This window comes from Meriones unguiculatus, chromosome 9 (assembly GCF_030254825.1).
Source record: "Meriones unguiculatus strain TT.TT164.6M chromosome 9, Bangor_MerUng_6.1, whole genome shotgun sequence".
NCBI classification, from domain to species: domain Eukaryota; kingdom Metazoa; phylum Chordata; class Mammalia; order Rodentia; family Muridae; genus Meriones; species Meriones unguiculatus.
Window position 1 is genome coordinate 92,553,205 of NC_083357.1, and position 17,834 is coordinate 92,571,038.

General features: G+C 34.6%; 1 protein-coding gene across 2 annotated transcripts in view; it reads right to left on the reverse strand.

The window, feature by feature from the left end:
- Klhl1 (kelch like family member 1) overlaps positions 1–17,834 on the reverse strand; it is a 416,934-nt gene that overhangs the window by 76,194 nt on the left and 322,906 nt on the right. Inside the window, exon 7 of one of the 2 annotated variants that reach the window (XM_060391518.1) lies at positions 14,698–14,922. The exons of the other annotated variant lie outside the window; for it this stretch is intronic. Coding sequence (XP_060247501.1) covers positions 14,698–14,922 — 225 coding nt within the window. The remainder of the gene's footprint in view (positions 1–14,697; positions 14,923–17,834) is intronic. 2 annotated transcript variants of the gene reach the window in all.

A 17,834-nucleotide genomic window follows, 5' to 3' on the forward strand; every position in this document is an offset into this window, starting at 1 on the left:
AAGGATCATCCTGAGTGAGTTGTCCCAGAAGCAAAAAGACACACATGGTATATACTCACTCATATAAACATACAACATAAGATAAACCCACTAAAATCGGTACATCTAAACAAACTAAGCAAAAGAGAGGACCCTACTTAAAACGCTCAATCCCCATCCTGAAAGGCAAAAAGGATGGACATCAGAAGAAGAAGAAAACAGTAAACAACCTAGGAACCTGCTACAGAGGGCCTCTGAAAGCCTCTGCCCTGCAGACTATCATAGCAGATGCTGAGCCTGATGGCCAACTGTTGGGCAGAGTGAATGGAATTTTATGTAAGAAGTGGGAAATAGCAAGAGCTGGAGAGGACAAGAACTCCACAAGGAGAGCAACAGAACAAGGAAATTTGAACACAGGGAACTTCCCAGAGACTCATACTCCAACCAAGGACTATTCATGGAGATAACCTAGAACCCCTGCACAGATGTAGCCCATGGCAGTTTAGTGTCCAAGTGGGTTACATAGTGATGGGAAGAGGGACTGCCTCTGACATAAACTGATTGGCCCGCTCTTTGATTACCTCCCTCTGAGGGGGGAGCAGCCTTACCAGGCCACAGAAGAAGACAGTGCAGCCATTTCTGATGTGATCTGATAGACTAAGATCAGAAGGAAGGAGAGGAGGACCTCCCCTATCAGTGGACTTGGGGAGGAGCATACATGCAGAAAGGGGAGGAGGGAGGGGCTTATGGGGGGATACAAAATGAATAAAGTGTAATTAATAATAATAAAAAAGGAAAAAAAGATTAGGGAAGAAATTAATTAGTCAAAATTAAAAATAAAAAGGACAAAAAACCAATAATGAGCTCTTTGAAAAATAAAAAGCCTGACAAACTTTAAAAAATTAAACAAAATAAAGAAAACACTTTAATTAATAAAATTAAAGAAGATAAGGAAATATAAATAATACCAATGAAATTCAAAGAACACTAAGAATGTGCGTTAAATAGATATACTATTGAATTGGAAAAATTAAAAATAGAAGAATTTTAAGATGCATACGACCTACCAAAATACAACAAAAATGAAATACAATCCCAATAGACTTGTAAAAAAAAATGGGGCAGAAGCTGTAAGAACCCTACTTTCAACTAAAACTCCTAGGACTGGAAGGATGCACTGTTGAATTCTACCAGATCTTCAAAGAATTTATGCAAACAGCACTAAAATTACCTGGCAAAATATAAAAAGAACAAGAGCTTACAAACTCTTTTTTTTCTTAATTAAGCCAATTTTATCATCGTATTAAAAACCAAACAAGACACAGAATGAAAAATTATAGACTGATTAACATGATGAACATAAATGCAAACCTTCTCAATAAATGCAAAGTTACTTAAAAATAACCTTCTTGATAAAACCAGCTTCCTTTCAGGAATTCATGAGTGGTTAAAGAAACGCATACCAATAAACTAACTAAATTCATCACATAAGATGGAATTCAACTGATCATCAAAATAAAGGCAGAAATGGTATTTTACAAAATACAATATTCCTTCATTTTAAAAGTCACAGTGAAGTGTGAGATGGAGAGAGAATGATTCAGCATCTCATATAATTATAATTGTATATAATTACAGACAGCGTGCTAGTGAAGTAGAGAAAAATTAAAAGAATTTCCATTAAGTGTCAAGATAATGGTGCTCAGTGTCCCCACTCTATTTAATAGAATATTTGACTTAGCTAGAACAGTAAGACAATAAAAGGCAACACAGCACTACAGATAGAAAAAAGGCATAGAGGATTTTATTGTGGTATGCCCTATACATAAAACAACCTAAGGAATCCACTAAAAACTGTTACAGCTCATAAACTTTTAGAAAAGAGACACGGAAGTAAATTAATACCAAAAATGAGCAGCCTTTCTACACACCAATAAAAATTATACTGAAATATAAATCAGTAAAATCGTCTCATTCATAACACGCACACAGGCATACACCATAGAAATATACACAACAAATGAAATAGGCTTCTACATGAAATACTGAGGAGAAAAAACTAGTAAGACACCAGAAGGTCAAAAGACCAACCATGCTCAGATATTGGAAGCATTAGTATCGTGAAAATGATCAATCCGCTAAACCCTATCTACAGATTTATTGTAATCACAATTACGATTCTTCTGATATTCTTTATAAACAAAAACAGCCTAAAATTTTTAATGGAAGGTTAAATTCCAAAGGAGTGTTAAATCTATGAAAAAAAAAAATATTCGCATCCTTTATTTCAAGTCACATCATAGACCTATACTAACAAAACTGTGTGGAACTATCACAATAAAGAAACACTATAAATTAATAACATAAAGGAGAGCACATCATGAATTCTCTAAATGCACATGAGCAAAGCTTGTAAGAACTCACAAAGAATGAGTCCTCTGTGCATATCTCCACAAGGTCCTCTGATCCGATATTATAGCTTCTAGTTCAGTGTTTTTATGGGCTTCCTGGGTGTGCAAATGAGTGAGTCTCTGAGGACTGTGCTTTCTCTTTGGCTATTTTGTGTGTGTGTTGGTATGTCTTAACCAAATTGATGTGATATTTTGTTTTTCTTATTATGTTTTTAAAATTTTTTATATTATAAAAACAAAAACAAAGCAAACAAACAAACAAACAAAGTGAATTGCTGAATGGTAACCTAACTATTTGGAAAAGGTTAACAACTGAACTGTTACTTATGCCTACTTGAGGAGGAACATCAGTTTTCCTCAATAGAGGGACATTGAGTAAGCTAACCTAACAAACAGAAACATGTGTAGTTCATTATATGCTTCTGTTTGTTTTTACTTTCTTTGTTTTGTGAGTGATTTTATTATGTTAAAGTTTGGTGTTTGTTTTTTGTTTATATTTTTCTTTTTTGGTATGGCTTATTTTTTAATTTTATTTATATCTTTATTTATTATAATTCATTCACTTTTATCCCCACTGTGGCCCCCTCCCTCATCTCCTCCCAGTCCCATCCACACTTCCTCTTCTCCCCCTTTGCCCTTTCCCTACTCCACTGATAGGGAAGCTCTTCCTCCCCTACTATCTGACCCTAGCTTTTCAGGTCTCATCAAGGCTGGCTGCATCATCTTCATCTGTGGCCTAGCAAAGCTGCTTCCCCCTCAGGAGTTGGTGATCAAAGACCCAGCCACTAAGTTAATGTCAGAGACAGCCCCTGTACCCCTTACTAGGGAACCCACTTGTAAACTAAACAGCCAATGGGCTTCCTTTGAACAGGGAATCTAGTTCCTCTCCATGCCTGGTCTTTAGTTAGATTATCAGTCTCTGTAAGCCCATATAGGCCCAGGTGTTTTGGCTCTGTTGTTCTCCTTGTGGAGTTCCTGTCACCACCAGGTTTTTCTATCTCCTTCTTCTATGAAGATTTGGGCACTCTGCCCAAAGTTTGGCTATCAGTCTCTATATCTCCTTTGATACCCTGGTGGGTAGAGTTTGTCAGAGGTTCTCTGTGGAAGGCTCCTGTTCTATTCCTTGTATTCCCCTACTTTCGATGTCTATCCTGTTTGCCCTTCTGAGTGAGGATTAAGCATCTACCTTAGGATTCTCCTTGTTGTTTATCTTTAGGAGTATAGATTTTAGTATGTTTACCCTATATTGTATGGCTAGTATCCATTTATAAGTGTATATATACCATATGTGTGTTTCTGATTCTGGGTTACCTTACTCAGGATGATCTTTTCTAGTTCACACGATTTGCCTGCAGATTTCATAATTTCCTTGTTTTAAATTGCTGAGTAGTGTTCCATTGTGTAAATGTACCACACTTTCTGTATCTGTTCCTCAGCTGAGGGACATCTAGGTTGTTTCCAGATTCTGGCTGTTACAAATAAAGATGCCATTAACATAGTTGAACAAATATCCTTATTGAATGGTGGGGCATCTTTTGGGTGTATGTCTAGGAGTGGTATAGCTGGATCTTGGGGTAGCACTCTTCCTAATTTTCTGAGAAAGCACCAGATTTATTTGCAAAATAGTTGTACAAGGTTACATTCCCACCAGCAACTGAGGAGAGTTCTCCTTTCTCCACATCCTCTCCAGCATGCATCATCCCTTGAGTTTTTGATCTTCGCCATTCTGATGGGTATGAAGATAAAGAAAACAGAATTATTTTTGTTGTTGTTGCTGAGTTATTGTTGTAGTGGAGGATTTTTTTTTTTTTGTATTGTTGAGAAAATGTGTGCTAGGGTCTAAAAACACTTGAAGTGGAAATAAACAGTTTTACCAAAATATATTTTAATATAAAAATTGTTTCAATTAAAAATATAAATATAAAAATAATGAAAATAATTTATATCACATTGCAGAAATATGTGCACATACATGGTCACTCAATACCTACTTTAAGATTTAAAAAATTGGAATGCATTTTGACAATATGAACATTTTATAAAATAAAATTAGTAGGTTATCTTCATGGCTTCTCAACCCAACCCAAGACCTTCTGACTAGGTTTACAGTGCTAGGCATATATTTGTTCCTGTGTATATACCTCAAATCTAATTAGAAAGTGGTGGTTATTCCTATAATATTCCTGTGTCCATTGCACTAGTGGACACATCTTATCAGTATTTTGATGTTTCTATGAAATGCTTTTATGGTAACATAAGTAATTAAGTTTCAAAACTTATAAGCAAAAGGATATAATGACAAAAATTTCACTAAATCATTTACTAAAACATCACAAATATACGTATCTACGTAATAGAGTTGGATATTTATATATTTCTCTTTAGTATTTTCTGATATAGCAAATATATATTGTGAGAATCTATAACATCTATTTTATAATGCTATATTGTAAAAAATAGGATAAGCCAGAGAAAATTAAAAACTATATAATTTGAAATGAGATATTAATTTATCTGTAAAATGAGTTAACTGGTAGCTCTTGTAACATAAATTGTACTAAATTATATAACTTTTAACTAAATTACGTTACTGCTGGCTGAGGAGAAAGGTTAGCTTCCTGGGAGAGTAACGCAACTTAAAGCTGAAGTTCTGTGCAGCACCAGGCGCCTTCCAGGCCTGGAGCGCATACTCCACAACAAATCCAGGTGTGAATTTAATTTGTTTATATATATTAAAGAGACTTTTGTTTAAATGCACTACAAAGCCAGGCTTTCCTCCAGGATGACCATACCTACTGGTGCAATAGTCAATTCGACGAATTGCTGGAGAATGAAGCAAACCTGAAAATCAGAGCAGGTTAAACAACCAATGGCCAAGACAAAGTAGAGTATAACAAAGGAACTAATTTGTGGAGAATGTCAGGCCAGCTTTGCCAACAGAGACATAAGACTCTCAACCACACAGTAATATCTTCCAGGACCTCAGTAACCTCATTTTAAACATTAAGGTAGTATTTAAATAATGTTGAAACTAAAAGACCATAGACACTTTTGAATTTGAACTAAATGTAATTTACATTAAAATTTAGCTCAAAGCCGGAGGAGGTCTGGGAGGACAATGTGGTAGTTTAAATGGCAATGGGCTCCACTGGGTCTTATGTTGAATACTTAGTACTCAGTTAGAGGAAGTGCATTACTAGGGAAAAATCACTGAGGTTTCAAATGATGCATTCATTGTGGAGATGAAAGTACTCAGCACACAGCTCCATCTGCCTGACATAATGCCTTCATTGCACCATTGTTGATTTTAACCCTCTGGAATCAAAGCCTAATTAAACTCTCAATTTTATAAGTTGCCTTGGTATTTTTAGTTTGGGTTCCCTAGAGTCATAGAACTTGTAGAATGAATCTCTTTCCTATATCTGTATCTGTACCTGTACCTGTACCTGTACCTGTACCTGTACCTGTACCTGTACCTGTATCTGTATCTGTATCTGTATCTGTATCTGTATCTGTATCTGTATCTGTATCTGTATCTGTATCTGTTTCTGTTTCTGTTTCTGTATCTGTATCTATCTCTATCTATCTATCTATATTATTGGAATATGTAAGTTATTGGAATGACTTATAGACTTCAGTCTGATTAATCAAACAATGTCTAGCTGTGAACACAAAGTTCAATAACCTAATAGTTGATCAGTCCAGCAAGGCTGGTTTTGAGACACTGATCTTTATATTATAGAATCCTGAAAAAATAGGTTCCCGTGACTATGAAGAAATGGACATGCTATCAAGGAGAGAGAAAGCAGACAAAGAACAAAAGCTTCCTTCTTCCATAACCTCATATAGACTTCCAGCAGAATGTACACCCTTATTAAAGATGTGTCTCCACCTTTGATCAAGATCAAAGGTATATGTCTTCCTACCTCAAAGGTCTGGACTGGAAATGGATTATCCACTTCAAACCAAGCACCATAATAGAAAACTAACAATCTATCTATCTATATATTACACACACACACACACACACATATATATATATACATGAAAATTTTAAATAAGCTTATTTTAAAAAAACAGTTAACATTTCATTTTCTTAATTTTTGGATTTAGGTAAAGTTTCTCTTGATATTTTCTTTAAACAAGTTGAAACAATTTTTTAGCAATATAAATTACTTTCATATACATATATATCTACAGTCTTGTTGCAACATTCTTGAACTTAACAAATTTAAATTTTGTCAGAAGAAAAGTTAAGAAATGTAATGGTCAATATCTTGTCATAAAAAAATCTTTTTCTTAGAGCCCTCTAAAATATGAGTTGGTGAAACTGTTACTCTTAAAAGGCAGTATAAAAAATAAATAGAAGGGGCATTCTTAAAACCACTGAAAGGAAAACTAATAAGTGTATACTCTTTTTTATTTTGTAGAATGCTTTTTATAGGAGACGTCAATGTAGTAAGCATGTCACTGGATGTGGAATCATAAGAGGAGTTCAAATCTTAATTCTGCTACCCTAGCTGAATGATATTAAAGAGGACACTGTCATTTGTGAATCTCAGATTATCTATTAATTGAAAATTTGAGAATGATGAACAAAATAGAAGATTATAACACAGTAATAGTTCTGAATAGATGCATGCATCGGAAAATGATTTTAAAGTTAACAGCCTATTATATACTGTTGTTTTAATAAAATCAAAGCATAACAAAAATTAAGGTTGTAAAGTATCTTTATCTTGTCTTTAACTTAATTAAATGACAAAAATCAGGACATCATGGCTTTACCAGCAACCCTAAAAATCAATGGATATTTTAATTTATTGGAAACACAGGAAAATTATTTTAAAGCTATGCTTATCCATTTATTAGAGGCAAATAAAGAGGAAATGAACAAAGCTCTCAAAGAAATACAGTCAAATACAGCCAAACAAACAGAGGCACAGGTAGAGTCACAAATAGAAGCATATATAGAGGAAACAAATGTAAACATAGAGGCAATCATGGAAAGACAGGCATCCACAGTGAAACACATGAAGAAAATTGTGCAAGACATGAAAAAAGAATTAGAATCCAAAAGGAAAACACAAACACCACATACCTAAACATATTAAAGACAATTTACACCAAACCTATAGCCAACATCAAACTAAACTGAAAGAAACTTAAATCAATCTCACTGAAATCAGGGAGTCTTTTCTGAGACTGGTACTCCAATCAAGAACCATGCATAGAGATAACCTAGAGCTCCTGCATAGATGTAGTTCATAGCAGCTCAATTTCCTAGTGGGTATCCCTAATAATGGGTACAGAGCCTGTCTCAGACAGGAACTCAGTGGCACCAAACTCAGTTTGATGACCTCTCTCTGATGGGGGAGCAGCCTTACCAGACAACAGAGGAAGACAAAGAAGCCAGTCCTGATGAGACCTGATAGGCTAGGATCAGAGGCAACAGGAATTAGGCCTCCCATATCAGTGGACTTTAGTAGGGGTATGGGAAGTGTTGAGGCAAAAAGGGTATCATTGAGAGGGGATTATGAAGGGAGCTACAGCTGAGTTACAAAGTGAATAAACTGTAATTTATAAATATATATATATAATTAAAAATAATTAAACAAACAAATTTCAACCTAGAATAAGGCATTGTTTTTTTATTTTCTATTTATTATTAATTACAAGTTATTCACTTTGTATCCCAGCTGTGGCCCCCTCCCTAATCTCCTCCCAATCCCACCTTTCTTCCCTCTCTTCCCCTATATCCCTCCCCTAGTCCACAGAGAGGGGAAGTCTGTTGTTTATAAAGTAGAATTTCCTAGAAGTCATATTGAGTTTAATCATATGTTACATCGAATGTTACCTCTAGTAATTAGCAATGTAGTGAGATTCATGATACTATTCAATGAAAAACACTGAACAGTAAAATGAGTTTTTATAATTTCATCAAGCTAGTATATATAACTAGTACATTTATTGTAATAGCAAAGAAGCTTTGCATGAGGTATGTATTGTGATTTCAGGTTCTAAAATTTTTCATAAATGTTTCCCTGAACAAGAATACAAATCAATGAATACATCAGGGAAAATCCAAGCTATCTATTCAGCAGGTAACATGACATTGCATTCACAGAAGATGAAATACACAAAGCTTTTCATTTTCTAATGATAGTTTTCACTGCGTAGAGATTTATTTTTGGATGGTAGAGCTTTACATTCAACTTTATGTTTTGTTAGAATTATTACTAAGTTACAAATTATATTTTTACAAGCATCTAGTAAAATGAGAAAAAATAAATAAACTTGGACTTTTATTTTATAAAAGTTGGAACTTGGAGCTTATTTATATTGTATCTATGTAAGTAATAATAAAATAGTATTTTGTGGTTACCTTTTGATTTAGCTGTTCAAGGCAGAGATAAAAATTATCTACCTGTAGTCTCTACAGACTTACTTTAAGAATTTTCTGTTTATTTGTGAGATGTAGATAGGAAATAAAATGAAAGCACTGTGTGCATAGTCATCTTAGAATGTGTGTATGTGATATGAGTTGAGAAGAGATGCACCTGCTGTCAAAAGAATCCTTCCTTTCAGTTGTACACTTAAAATATTTCCCCTTTTTAAATGTTTAATATCTGATAGATGGTATCAAATATACTGCTTCAAAAATCTATCTCCTGTGAAATCTTGCACATTTCTTAGGTGAAACCTTCATTTAAAAATGGGTTGATCTAGTCTAGTAAATAGTTAATCTTTAAGTAAAAGAGACACAAAAAGAAGAAACACACAAGCGAATATCAGAAACAGAGGCTACTCTGAACCAGGTGTGTATTTCTCTGTATTTGTTTCTCAAGATTAATTATAAAATCCTCTAGCCAGATCTATCTCTCTCTGTATATAGATTGCTCTATTTGAATTTCAAAGTATGTTATGCAAATAACAAATATGTAAGTTGAATCATTTCTTTAAATGTGTCCTTCTTTAATTGTTAACCCGTGCTATTATATTCTTTTGGATAATAAAGTATCCATAATCTACTTCACTTAATATATTGGTATATTTTGTATATTCTGTATTGATGTTACTAGTGTGTTGGTTGGTAATTTACAAGAAAAGCATAACATGTTTATAAAGTAATAAATTATGTAGTTAGTAGTTAGCAACTACTTGAGGTATAAAAAAGAATATGACTCATACATCTGAAAAGATTATAGTAACATCCCATAACTTACATGTAATATATAATTTTGGGGAAGGTGGTTAACCTGTAAGTAAACTTGTTTCACATTAGAAGGTCCTTTTATAAGCTAATAAAGAAATAATAATATTTAGTGATGACATATATAAATATATGCAGCTCAAAATAACAAAGAAAACAGTACATGTTCTGTCACTTGAATTCAACAGACAATAATGGGAAATGTATGCGAGCATTTAGAATAAAGAATCCAGCTAGCACAGCTAATGCTTACTTTAGTGGTGTCTCCATCTCCTAGCATACTTCCATAAGTATAATTATCATGGGGAAGTTAAGAATGGGAGTTGAGAAAACTGTCCTTCTGTTTCTGCTTTCAATCTTCCTCATTCATTTTTATAAAAATACTTTACATAAAAATGTTTAGTGTAAAGTTTTTTTAAAGGTTTGTTTTAAAGGTTTATTCTAAGTTCTTTTATGAGTTAAATGAAAATATGAATTTTGTCGCATTTTAATACACCTCTCAAAGACTAAGGAGAGTGTCAGAAGAGAGAAAAGAGCAAACCTTGTAGCCTCCTGACCAGATACTGGGGCAGAACTATAAAAACTATTGCACTAATGTCTGTCAGGAGAAGTTGGGGCCCTCTAAATGAGAGCAAAATGCTGGCTGAAACATATTGAATAAAAGGACTATTTCCTAATTCAAAAGTAAGAATAAAGTATTTTTCATGTAAGTAGTTCTACTCATTAGAGTATGTGCATTGTGTTGTACATAAAATCAAATCATATAAGAGCAAAACAAACTTTGCTATGTATTTCCTGTTTTGCCTCCTGTGTAGACAGCCCAAATTAATCAGTCATTATATTACTCAATATACTCTTCCACAGCAGAACTTTATGTAAAGTAAAAAGTATTGCTTTATTAAATTTTATACAATGTAAAAATGCCAAAATATAATTTTATAATCATATGTTTTATAGACATTCTTGTTGTAATAAAAACTTGTAGCTAATTGAAAACACATTGACTTAATTAGTGAGAATCTCTAGGGAGACACTGAGCTCCCTTGACACCATGAAGTTAATTTTCATAGGCTAGGTTACCTATTAGAAGGTGCCTCCTTAATTCATTGAAAGCTATAAAAGATTTTAAACTCCTAATCATCTCTAGTATTGAAAGTACTCTTGGGATTACCTCATAAACCACACACTCACACACACACACACACACACACATACACACACACATCAGGAAACTAAGAGAGCAAAATTCTTGGTAGCTCAAAAATACTTTGATTTTTATCTTTCATTTATAAATTTCACTTCATATTTATTATTTGAATGTAAATTTTGTTTCATATATGCAAATTTTAGCAATTTTGATCATGGAGAATTTGCTGTGTGATACAAGTTTGCAATAACTAAATTTGTGAAGGAGTACAGGTCAGTGTTCCAGGGACACTGCAGCATGTTAACCTCTCTAGGTTTCAGAGAACCCTGGAACACACACAGTGCTAACACGGCAGATAGGCACCCCTTCCACAGAAGATGTCTTCTGGAACTTGGCAGGACTTCTGAAATTATGAACTCACTGCATCTGTATTTAGCTTCACAAGATAAGTACAAGACTGGGCATCATGGATGGGAGATGGGCTTCAGAAACTAACCTTACTTAAAAAGAAATTATTAGCAGTTAATGGTTACAGAAGGACGAGTGTGGTTTTCTTTAGTGGTTAGACACTAAAAGTCGTCTATGCTCACAGAGCCTCATGTAAACAACCCAGTCAGAAGCTGAGGGCCATGCACAAAAGGAGACAGGAGAAGGCTGGAAAGATGGCTCAGCAGTTAGGAGTTGGAGACCCAAGTTCAATTACCGGCACACACATGGTATCTCACAACTGTCTGTAACACCTGTTCCAGGAGGTCTGACATCCTCACATAGACATACATTCAGTCAACTCTCTCTCTCTCTCTCTCTGTCTCTCTCTCTCTCTCTCTCTCTCTCACACAAACACACACACACACACACACACATACACAAACAAACACAAACAAACACAAACACCAAAGGAGCCATGACACACATATGAAAGTATCAAAGAATAAATTAAAAATAATGAACAAAAGTCATGAAATCAGTTGTAACTTCCAGAGTGAGATGAACATTTAGACAATAAACTTAGAACTTTTAAGAGAAAAATTATATTTATATCGTGCTTTCTTTTTTGTTAATCTTCATGCTACATAGTTCTCCTGCAAGGAATCACATATTTACCCTTGAGTTAATGAAACATAAGTTTTAGAACTTGCCAAAAACAGTCTGTGACAATGAGGATGACATAAATGATTAGCTTCAATGAGCAAATGCTAACATCAAAGCAACAGACCCTCATCCTGAGTATTGTGATCTGTTCTTAAATACTGGCTTTAAAGTTAGGCCATCTGCAGCAAAGAAAATCTCAAGGGATGTTGGTACAAAGACAAGTAAATTAAGATTTGCCTCTGTTGCCTCTATTTGAAGGACAACAGCAGGTGATCCTTGTGAATTCAGATTTCAAGTCCAGGGCTCCTTATTCAGAAGTCAGTCTTTCACTTATGTGAATTAATACTAAACAGGTGCAAAGAAACCCAGGGATGTGAGCCTTCTTGATGCAATTATCTCACATTCAAAGCACCCCTATGAAAACTCAGAAACACAACTGTGTATTTAATTGGCCAATACCAAAAAGAAGTGGAACATTAAAAGACAAAGAAAATTGAAGAGAAAGAATAACAGGAAGAAGAAAGATTAGGAAAAGGAGAGGAAGAGCAGGAGGAAGAAGAGTAACAGAAAGAATAAAGAAAACTTTCTCAATGAAGATTGAACATCTTATGCAGGGTCCTCCTTCTAGATTAGCTTCCTTAGGTGTACAGATTTTAGTATGTTTATCCTATATTATATGTCTAATATCCACTTATAAGTCAGTATATACCATGTATGTCATTCTTATTCTGGGATACCTCACTAAGGATGATCTTTTCTAGATCCCACCATTTGCCTGCAAATTTCATGATTTCCTTGTTTTTAATTACTGAGTAGTATTCCATTGTGTAAAAATACCACAATTTCTGTATCCATTCCTCCATTGATGGAGATCTGGTTTGTTTCCAGTTTCTGGTTATTAAAAATAAAGCTGCCATGAACATGGTTGAGCAAATGTCCTTGTTGTGTACCTGAGCATCTTTTGGATATATGCCTAGGAGTGGTATAGCTGGGTCTTGAGGTAGCACCATTCCTAAGAAAGTCTGAGAAAGCGAAGGATTGATTTCCAAAGTGGTTGTACAACTTTACATTCCCACCAGCAATGGAGTAGGGTTCCATTCAGAAAGGCAAATGAAACAGACATTGGAAGAGTGAGAAAACAGGGAACAGGACAGGAGCCTATCACAGAAGGCCTCTGAAAGACTCTATCCAGCAGGGTATCAAAACATATTCTGAGATGCATAGCCAAACTTTGGGCAGAGTGCAAACTTTGGGCAGAATCTTATGAAATAAGGAGGAGATAGAAAGACCTTTTGGACAGCAAAAGAACCAAAAATTTTGACACAGGGGTCTTTTCTGAGACTGATGCACCAAACAAGGACCGTGCATGGAGATAACTGAGAAGCCGTGCACAGAAGTAGTCCAAGGCAGCTCAGTATCCAAGAGGGTTCCCCAATAATAGGACCAGAGACCATCTCTGACATGAACTCATGAGCTGGCTCTTTGATCACCTCCACCTGAGGGGGAAGCAGCCTTACCAGTCCACAGAGAAAGACAAAAAAGCCAGTCCTGATGAGACCTGATAGACTAGGGTCAGATGGAAGGGGAGGAGGACCTCCCCTATCATTGGGCTGGGCAAGGGGCATAGGAGAAGAAGAGGGAGGGAGGGTAAGATTGAGAGGGTTTGGAGAGGGGGCTAAAGCTGGGATACAAAGTGAATAAACTGTGATTAATAAAAAAAGAAAAAGGAAAAGGACTAAAGTTGGCTACAAAGTAAATAAATTAATAATAATAATAATAAAAGAAAATCACTTCAGAGAAAATGCAGCCTCTGGTTTCTTTAAAATAAGAAATTAAAAAATAGGTAAAATAAAAACATAGGGAGGAAAAATAACAGAAGGCGAAGGAAGAATTGGATAGTACAGAGTGGACAGGGAAGTGATCATTTACCATAAATTAAAAATAATTTAAGAGACAAATACAAATTTTTAAAGATTTATAGTATCTTCACACTGACAACAGAGGGCATTAAGACTGTTATAAGAAAGCAAATATAGTGAATTGCCAAATAGCAATAGTGTAACTTCATAATTCCAAGGTAATTGAGATAAAGACACTGCTGTCGACATTGTCCTGTATGTAAGTTGTAAACAGTTCAAAAGACTGGATATCAGTCAATCAAGATGAACTGGGAGAGGAAGAATTAAAGCCTAAACAATGACTGACTCGATAGGCAATGTCAACACTGGCACAACATAAGCACAGAGAAGATAATGATAGAAGCTTGGATGCTCCCTGTACTTGGTTATCGTAAGTTCACTGAGCTTTCTGTCATTCAACTGTTCATCACAGGATGCTTGCATCATCAGAGAACTCAGTAAACACTTTATTTCCCAATCAGCTTGGTTTCATCTGAATGGACCTTGGGTGAATGTGTAAACCAAACGCCATTTTCTACGTACAGAGTTTTGCTGACCATCGACTAGGGGATTTAAAAGGAGACAAAACACAAAACAGTCAAATTTACTTTTCCCACACCGTGGGAGGTGCCATCTTGTGTATCTAGTTTTACAGTCAGCCCTCCTTGCTCTGGACTTCAGCATTTTGTCTGTCTAGTACTTTGTCGTTAGTATTTTGCTAATAATTCATCTTTCTCCCACCAAATGTGTGAGTTAATGAAAATGTTACGGACAACTTAAGCTCTTCACCTTTTTCTTGGTCTGCTTTCTCAACAGCTAAATGTGCAGTTACCAGTCTAGGAAAAGTTGAAAAGCCTAAATATTGTACTCCGAATAAACCACTTTATATAAGAATTAAAATATATTTGTATTATAATTGAAATAGTTTTTAATTATACAAATAAATATAGACCTTACCTAGGCCATGCCTATGTGTTGACATCGGAGGTAAAACAGTCCATGTCTTGGTTTTGGGATTGTAACATTCAACAGTGTTCAATGTCTTTAAGCCATCGCGACCTCCAATTACAAAGAGCTTGTCATCAATAACAGCCACACCAAACTGAAGCCTCCTGCCATTCATCATTCCTGCCTGGATCCACAGATTCGTTCTGAGGTCGTACTTCTCTATAGTTGTAGCTCCTGATTGGACATAAAATCAGACAGTCATCAATTCCAATGAATCAATAAACAGCTTTTGCAGTACAGTATAGATTAGAATGTGAAGACACACTAGTCACATCCATTTTTCTAAAAGAAAAGCCTGTCACAAAACAAAGGGAATAATGAATTATTAACTTTATTTTCTTCTCTTCGTGGATACAAATGATCAAAATAAACACATACATCCAGTGCAAAACTATTGATTTAATGGTGACAGTGTTGGGAATGAAACGGTTTTGTGTCTTATTGTTTGTCTTTCACAGAATGTTTTAAAATCTTAGCTTGAGAAAAAAAAAAAAAAAACCAAACCTGAAAGTCATTTTAAATGACAAAATTATGTGTGCTATCTGTACATCTTAAAGTTAAAATATATTAATTAAACCAAACATTAAGGGGCTGAAAATATTTCCCCATTTCATTTTACATGTGTGGTACAGCATAAACAAACAAACAAATAAATACATAACAAACAAAACAAAAAAGTTTCACTGCCTGTGAGGTAGTTCAGCTTATAAAGTTGTTTTCAAACATCTAGTTTGATTACATGTATTTGATAATTAGAGCCCATGCAGTAGAAGGAAATAAATGACTACCACAAGTTTTCCTTTTACCTTTACATAGGCACCTCGGTATACATGGGTCCACCACATACAGTGCACAAACAAAAGAAATGTACTTTAATTCTCAATTGTGAGATGTTTCATAAATGTTTACCATGATATTTAAGCTTGTTTAGAATTATTTGAGGAATATAATAATAATAATAATAATAATAATATTTAGAGATATAAAATGTTGTTCCATCTTTAATAATTATGTCATAATCTCTAATCTCTAATAATGGCTCTTTGTGTGAAATATATATATGTATATATATAATTATATATATGTATGTATATGTAAATTTGAGAAAGAAACTAACTCTAATAACAGAAAAATTGAAAAGGTCTTAGCCAAAATGGCTCCTAAGAGAAGTAGTAGTGCATTTTTCTACTTGATCTACATAAAATATGACTGCTTATGATATAAATCAGCTAACAGCTTATAATGTCGTCTCAGTGTCTGACCTCTCTGTTAAGCCTCACATTCAACAACATAACCTCTGCACAGATGAGCCATGAGTTTCGTGTGCTTTTATTCAAACACTAATGCCCTATTTTATTTGCAATGTAATAAAATGTTTTCGTTTAGGGAACAAATATCTCTGGGGACTCGTATACTTTTTAGACTATAACGAACAATAAACAAACAAATATGAACATCCAAATATGCCAGTTGAGAATTTGCAACGTATGGTAATATGATAAAATACACTTTCAATTTTTCTTCAAAAGTAAGATAATAATAGTGTAGAATATTAAATAATGGATTATCTAAGTAAAAATAAAAGCATTATAAAATCATTAATTAAAAAATAAATTAATGTTTATGATATCATTTGATGGTTTTTTTATATACATATATTTTTCACATGTGTGGATGTGTCTGTGTGTGTATGTGTGTGTTTATTTTTAGATTAGTGTACATTTTCTCTGTTTCATTCCACTGTGTATAAATACATTTTCTGAGGTGAACTGTATCACTGGATAATTTCAAGATTGCCTGACTATTGCCAAAGGGGCACTGTCTGCTCTCCACGAAAGGTAAGGCCCTTTTGCTGAAGACAAACCTATATAACTCACTGAAGGTGATGAAGTCAAGCTGGTGTCTACCTAGAACCTTAACCCTGCTGACTAGTTACTGTTTGTGTCACTGGAAATTTCTCTTTCTCAGGTGGTTGAAGAAACTAAGACTTGTTAATCTGGGGACCTAGGAAAAACTAAATACTCCTGTCTGATAACAGAACATAAAATGACTTCTAATGACATTCATTTATACCCATAGATCTATGCCTCGTTCAGCTATCATTAGAGAGGTTTCCTCCTGCTGTAGATGGAACTCATCTACAAATGCACAATGTGCAGAGAATGAGAAGCCTTGGAACAACTCAGTTCTGACTTGGATATTTCTATGAATCCCTTCTTTTTAGGTTCAGGGAACTATGCAGAAGAGGAAGCAAAGGATTGTGAAACCCAGTACTAATGGAAGACAGCAAGAAAATAACATCTAGACACAGCAGTTCTGAGACTCATATGAACTCACAGAGCCTGGCAGCATGCACACGGTCTGAACAGATGGGTAGCAGATGGTCTAGACTAGATGGGGTGTCGGCAATGAAAGGGGACCTGAACAACCCTTATCCCTAACCTGGATGTTATCTCTAACTGATAACTGCATGCGTGCACACATACACACACGCAAAATAGTTTAACCCAAAGGAGTCTTACTGTGTAACCACATTTAGGGGCATGCCTCATGCTCAGCAATAAATGGCCAACACAAAACAAACAACAGTACTTTGGAGACTTTTTTTGTCTTGAAATTTCTTTACATGGCATTTTTTAACTCTACATATCTTTTGCTTATATATTGTAGTTTCTGAGTTTTTGTCTTTAGGGTTTTTCTTTGTGGGTGAATGTGTGTGTATCTCTCTGTGTATTTCTTGTGCTTTTTCCTTTTCTCATTTTTTCCTTTCATTTATTAATTTTGCCCTATCCAGTTTGTTTGTTTTTTTTCTTCTTATATTTCTCTTTTCAGTTGCTTTTTTCTTTTCTTTTTCTAATTAGAGAGAGGAAAGAGTAAGAAAGGGTCTGGTTTTTGTTGGGTGTGGGGATCTGGGAGGAGTTGTAGGTAATCTGTAAACATAATATAGCACATAAAGAAAAAAATATATATTTTTAATTAAAACATGTTGCCAGAATTTTCAAACTTTATAGGACTGAGATTAAATACAGCCCTTAATAAAAAGTAAAAACTATATTCAAGTGTATGTATTTTGTAAATAGGTATTG